Source organism: Dermacentor silvarum, chromosome 2 (assembly GCF_013339745.2).
Source record: "Dermacentor silvarum isolate Dsil-2018 chromosome 2, BIME_Dsil_1.4, whole genome shotgun sequence".
Taxonomy (NCBI): domain Eukaryota; kingdom Metazoa; phylum Arthropoda; class Arachnida; order Ixodida; family Ixodidae; genus Dermacentor; species Dermacentor silvarum.
The window spans coordinates 130,592,922-130,598,921 of NC_051155.1; the positions used below are offsets into that span (position 1 = coordinate 130,592,922).

Consider the following 6,000-nt stretch of genomic DNA (forward strand, 5'->3'; position numbering starts at 1 on the left):
ATTGTTTTTTTCCTTCTTTACAAAACCCGTAATTAACTGACGCTATTCAAACTTTGTCCGCTGTCATCCATAAAATATCCCCAATTCCCTCGAAATGTCCAGGAAATTGGACAAACTTTCTTTCCTACGCGGTACGCAAAGTACGCCTGTAAATCACTTGCTGTGAAGGCTGTGAACCTACACAGTTCATAGTGTCTGTACTTGTCAAGCATAACGTACATGGCCCCTATACTTTCTACATATAGAATTAATTGCTGCCACTTTTGTTCTCCCAGATTGGGGGGAAACTTTAATTGTAAGCGTTTTATATAACTCTTCTAAACAGGCAGAAAACTAGGGTTTAAATATTTTTATTTAGCCCGAATTAGCTCGTACACATAAAATTCCCTACATATCACCATTACACAGCATGCGTCATGCTTTCCCCAAGTATAAACTCGGCAAGCAATCAAGTTTTCTTTTTTTTTTTTTTCAGGACACCGTGAAAACGCGCTTATAAAGTGCTCGAGCACTTTGCTGCAAAACGTTCGCAGGCTGCGCATCGGACTCGGTGAGTGCAGTCGCTTGGAGCGCGAATTCCTCACCTGTACAGTTTTCGAAGCGGACGTTTCTCTGCGCCATGACCGTCGCGAATGCGCAACTTACAAAGAGAAAACAAGTAATAATGCTGCGCATTTCAGCGAATAATAAACTGGCACGTTAAAAGATGATCGACGCTCTGAACTCAGCACACGCGACACTGCCAAGTGTTCCACGCCAAGCAGCGCCCTTGTCTATGCGACGGCACGCGCTCAAGCGATGTTAGAACGTGCAGAAACCTGAGAAACTCTCAACACGGTCGAAGCGTTGCTGTCGTGTTTGCTGCACGTCGAATCACCATCGTCCAGTTATTGCTGGTATGAAGTTTGCTCGTGACTCGAGTGAAGACATACGCACGTTGCGTCCGTGCAAACGCAAAAACAAACGTAAAGAATATATACTTTTTTAAATGTTGCGCCAACTATTGTCGATAGCGCTAGGTTTGATTATTTTTTTTTATAGATTGGTAGTCGCCATTTTCTCAAAACAAACTTTTTATAAGCAAAAAAAGACGCTTAAATGCAGCACAAAGTTATAATTGTAGCTTTTGACACAATGAAAGAATGAAAAGTAACCCTATTTTTGTTTGCGCTTTTTAATATTAAACGGAAGAATTTGATTGGACCGTTCGGTGAATCATGAGAACCCCGTCGGCCTCGACGCTATATAAAGGAGGTTCTACGCCGTCTTCCCGAAGCCGTTCAATATGGCGCAGTTTGGTTGATAAGGTGTGACGAAGCACGTTTTATTTGGCTGTGCGCGTGTGTTGGCATTGGTTATTGCACATTGTGAACATCAACAATGTCGCAGATCGTGACCTCCGACTCAAAGGCTACCTTGCGGGAGGTGAAGAGGGTGCAATTTGGCATCCTCAGCCCCGATGAAATAGTACGTAGTTGTGTGACTTTCTACATCGACAGCACCAGGTTTGCTAGCGCGTGTTCTGTCAGTACTGTCAACAAGGTGTTGATTGTTTGTGGCACGCTGGCTAAATTTTGAACAAACCAATAATAAAATAAAGATCTGTTGCGGTCGGCACACTGTCGCAGTTGGTGAAGTGATCTCATGGCATTGCGAAGTTGTCTAATCAGAACGTGTTTGTGGGTCGTTCTCGAGCGCGGCGAGCTGTTGTCGCGCGAGACGTTGTCCTAATTTGTCGTTGCGCGTTCTGTTCGAATAATATACGATTCATATCCTTGTTTGTGAGAGAAAGTGGATATTGGCTGGCATGCGGTGTACGTCAACTGCCCGCGTTTCCCACACTCAACAGCTGCTCACGCGAAATGGCAGTAGGCACAAAAAGAGATCGCTCGCAATTTTGAATAAAATGTTTCCTAGAGGCTGTGACTGAGGTTCTTGCACGGTTTTGTTAGCTCATATTGTAAATGTCCTGAAACCAAAACGTTACCCTGGCGTTGCGGCGAATACATTTCTGTCCTTGAAGTGGACGCCGGCCGCCTGCGACCTTGAATGCTTCCAACGCAAAAATAACATCGGCTAGCAGTTCGATACGCAACGACAGTGTCTGCTCATCATTCGACCACGCATTGCTTGCTGTGCGCTCTGAATTTGCATTTCCTTCTTCGCGCGTGTGTGTGTGTGCGTGCACATTCTTTGAGGTTGCGAAATATATCGCAACCTAAAACGTATTGCGACGTTCAGTCCCGTTCGTGTTTCTCACCTAGAAAACAAATTTGTGCGCTGCCGTTTTGCATCAAGTACTCTTTTTGGACTGACCTCTGTGTCAGTTCATATAGGAAATTTGTGTTTGCCTGCAGGCTTCAATGCACCAGGAGTAAACATACGATTAAAAATATTAGGGCAATAGTGTTTTCAACTGCTGTCTCTCTATTGGCTAAACGGGCCGAAGCGGAGCCGTCAGGCTGTCCTTAATCAGTAAAGGAATAGTTAGCTTCAACCATACTTGTACGTTGGGCAGTTGAGTGTAGCCATTTATTATGATTAAATGGGGAGAACACCCTGTTATGAAAGTTTCATGCTTAAAATGGACCTTATTTAGTTGCTATTTATTGGCGTCGTACTGCTTTGAGTTGCACAGCATGTGAGACTTGCTTCAGGCGCGGATCCAGGGCAGCCTCCACTGGCGAGGCCCTCATCAAAATATACAGAAAAGAGAGGGGGCTTGCTCTACACTTTAGTACTGTGAGCGCTAAAGTGCCGGCGTTCTCAGGGGGAGCCTGGGCCCCCAGGAGTCCCCCTCTGGATACGGCAGTGGCTTGCCCACACTGTAACCAAGTTGAAACCCTCAGAGGCTAGTATCGTGAATTTAGCAGTGCAATTGTGAATGTCATTTGGCAACATTGCATGAAAAACCACAAATTGGTAGCTTAGCAAGCAAGCTTGTCATCTGCACTTTGGGGTCATTACATGAACAGCAGGTTCTAAAGAGGAATCACTGGCCCAAGCACCACATGTTTTATGAAGGCTTGAAACTGCTGAGCAGTGCTGAAACGAGGTGGGGGGGCTTCGCATGTATTACTGCCACCACCACATTACCCCCACAATGCATTTATTTGGCTGCTTCAAGAGTTCGACTGAGCGAATGAAGGGGAAGGTCCTTTAGTGCAAAAGTTCGGTCTTACAGGTGCTCGTGGAAGGTTTTGGGACATGGAAGCAGCGATAAAACCAATTTTTTGCGTCCTAGGTCTGCAGGTTTCCCTCACAGTAGCACACTCACACACACACTTGAATCATGGCTGCTTGATTAGACTTCGAGGAATTGCAGTTTTTTCGCACTTTTGTGTGCGCGTAGACGCGAGTGGTGGCATCTGTGCATGGTATTTCGGAAGCCACAACAGGCAATACTGTAGCAGACGAGTATAACATGGTATGCATCGCCAGTTAAGAAGGTTATGAAAATGGGGCCCACTGCGAGAGCCTGTTGCTGTCGCAATAAATGGGCTCGGTGCTTGAGAATTTGCTAAGGTCAGCATTTTTTTTTGTGTGTGTATATGGCATTCTGAATTCCAAAGGCATGTGTGGGCGTGTGCATCTGTGATGTTCCCTTTGGAAAATGGGCTTCAAGTGTCCTTGCTGAAGCTTAAAGGGCAACTGTGTCACGCGTAGAGACCCGCCCATCCTGTGCCTTTGCTTAGCAGCTTTGCTTACACTTTTCTTATCTGGTTACAGCGGCGCATGTCAGTGACAGAAGGGGGCATCAGGTATCCTGAAATCTATGAGGGCGGCAGGCCCAAGCTGGGAGGCCTCATGGACCCCCGGCAAGGGGTCATCGACCGCACCTCGCGATGCCAGACGTGCGCGGGCAACATGACCGAATGCCCTGGCCACTTTGGCCACATTGACCTGGCCAAGCCGGTGTTCCACTGTGGCTTCCTCACCAAGACCATCAAGATACTGCGATGCGTGTGCTTCTACTGCTCGAAGCTGCTCGTCAACCCCGTGCGTCACATGTTTTGCTCTTTTACTTGGCTAGCTTTTATGTCAGTAAAGAAAAGTAGGTCCTGGAAGGCCGTTTTATTTTTAGGGGGACCATGGAGTGGTCTAAGGCTACTTTTCTACATGCATTTGGAAAGTGCAACCTAATGTTAAACACACCTTAGAGATACCCACTTTGTTATACCGTCTCTTGTTAGCTTTCACCTCTGCGCAAATTGGTACTGCCATTAATGTGCAGAAGCCTCTGAGTAATGTACTTTTAGTCATCTCATGGTCGTGTCTGTTGTGAAAATATTTATGTTAGAAGGTTCTCCTGCAGTATTAGTTCAATTTGATGCCCTTGATGATGAAACTTTTGAAGGAAGTAGTGGAAGCAGGGGCCATATTTGCAGTTTGTGACTTTCAGGGATACATTCACTATGGTGTGACGTGTCTTGCGGTGCAAGTCATTACTGGAACCCCTGAATGTTATGCACATTGGCTTAGACAACCAGCGCCTGCTGAAAGTACGCTATTGGTATCCACTGAAAGGGATCAATCCAGAATACAACCCCTGAATCGATATGCTGGGCTGCAAGATTACCTTCTTTCTTCAGGGGAAGAAGGCACACAGGGCACCTTGTGATTGTCAACAGGGTACTGTTTCGTTGTCATGAGTTTTCTGGCACTAAAGTAAGGGGGTGCCAGACGTAAGGTATAACGTGATAGCAGCTATTAACTTCTGGGCTCCATGTTCACGGTGGTTCTGTCATTATTGATCTTGCCTGGCTACCCACGTTTCCCACCTTGTGTTGTTACAATATACTGTGCAGGTTATGACCCCTTTGGACGCTGTGTGCACAATCACGCATGCCGCCGTAGTGCATCAGAAGCAGAAGCACTATATTTAAAACATGTCATACACGTCTTGAAACACTTCTCATTGGACCCTGCTGCATGTTTCAATGATGTCACAGTGTCAGTATGTCGTCACATAGTGGGTTCTATTCTTTCATTGTTTTTTTGCTGTTTTATGCCATGCATATTTTTCAAGTGGCTGGATAGGTGCTTCCCAAGTATTCTGTATACATTAAGTAGTTCATGTTCTCATATCTAACATTCCTGCAGAGTGTTCTCAGATGGAGTCCATATTCTGCAAACTTGCTGAAACTCGGGGAAGAATTGAAAATTCTATGTCACTTCTGCAACTGTACATTTTTTTGTGATTCTGAAGATGCAAGAAATACGGAGAAATTAACTTTTCAATGGACAGAGTATATTGACACCTGAAGTGAATTAATGGTTTAAGTCTGACGTGTGTGAACACATTTGTACCTCGTTCATCTTTCCTCTAGAACAATCCCAAGATCAAGGAAATCGCGGGCAAGACAAAGGGGCAGCCACGCAAGCGCCTGGCACACGTCTATGACCTCTGCAAAGGCAAGAACATTTGCGAGGGAGGTGATGAAATCGACACCAAGCTCGGGCCCGACAGCCAGGTTCAGGAGGATACAAACAAAAAGCAGGTACGCTACTCTCCAAGTGCGGTGGCATTGTCTCTTGACACAGCGAAGCCAATATGTGTGCTATGGTCTTTATATTTTGCAGCTAGCGTATATTACAAGGGAAAGTTTTTTTTATTGATATTATTATTTTATTTTATTGAGGGGCTGCGCTACAAATTATACGAGACAGGTGCAGTGGGGTGTAGCTGCGAGATTTGTGGGCAACACTGAAGCAGCTGGACGGGGTACAGCTGTATTTCAGAATGTTGTGGTTACATGGTGCACTCTAGAAGTAAGTAAGTTTGGGCATGTTGATGTTCCATTCTTGCATCTCTAGAAGTACTTTTATTTTAGGACCCAAGGAGGACACCTGAAAACGCCGTGGCTGTGCTGCAACAAATTTCTGGTTTCCAAGCATGTCAAAGCTATATGCCTCTTCTGAGCGAGAAGGAAGGAACTGAGGAGCCTGATTTTTTATTAGTTGCAACCTCATGAAGCCAACGGATAATGAAACCAAGGA

The 6,000-nt window shown here is 45.5% G+C and overlaps 2 protein-coding genes across 6 annotated transcripts in view; one reads left to right on the forward strand and one right to left on the reverse strand.

The window, feature by feature from the left end:
* The window catches only part of LOC119441766 (mite group 2 allergen-like Ixo r 2), a 31,572-nt gene that overhangs the window by 22,487 nt on the left and 3,085 nt on the right, over window positions 1-6,000 (reverse strand). Inside the window, exon 1 of one of the 2 annotated variants that reach the window (XR_007465598.1) lies at window positions 585-622. The exons of the other annotated variant lie outside the window; for it this stretch is intronic. The gene's annotated coding sequence lies outside the window, so the exon portion shown is untranslated. Of the gene's footprint in view, window positions 1-584; window positions 623-6,000 lie in introns of those variants that run through there. 2 annotated transcript variants of the gene reach the window in all.
* Window positions 1,259-6,000, forward strand: part of LOC119441765 (DNA-directed RNA polymerase II subunit RPB1) — a 65,565-nt gene continuing 60,823 nt past the window's right edge. The window contains exons 1-3 of one of the 4 annotated variants that reach the window (XM_049661600.1): window positions 1,259-1,467; window positions 3,730-3,999; window positions 5,331-5,501. In XM_049661600.1, coding sequence (XP_049517557.1) covers window positions 1,381-1,467; window positions 3,730-3,999; window positions 5,331-5,501 — 528 coding nt within the window. In that variant the 5' untranslated portion in view covers window positions 1,259-1,380. The remainder of the gene's footprint in view (window positions 1,468-3,729; window positions 4,000-5,330; window positions 5,502-6,000) is intronic. The other 3 variants (XM_049661597.1, XM_049661599.1, XM_049661598.1) reach the window with 3 other exon arrangements.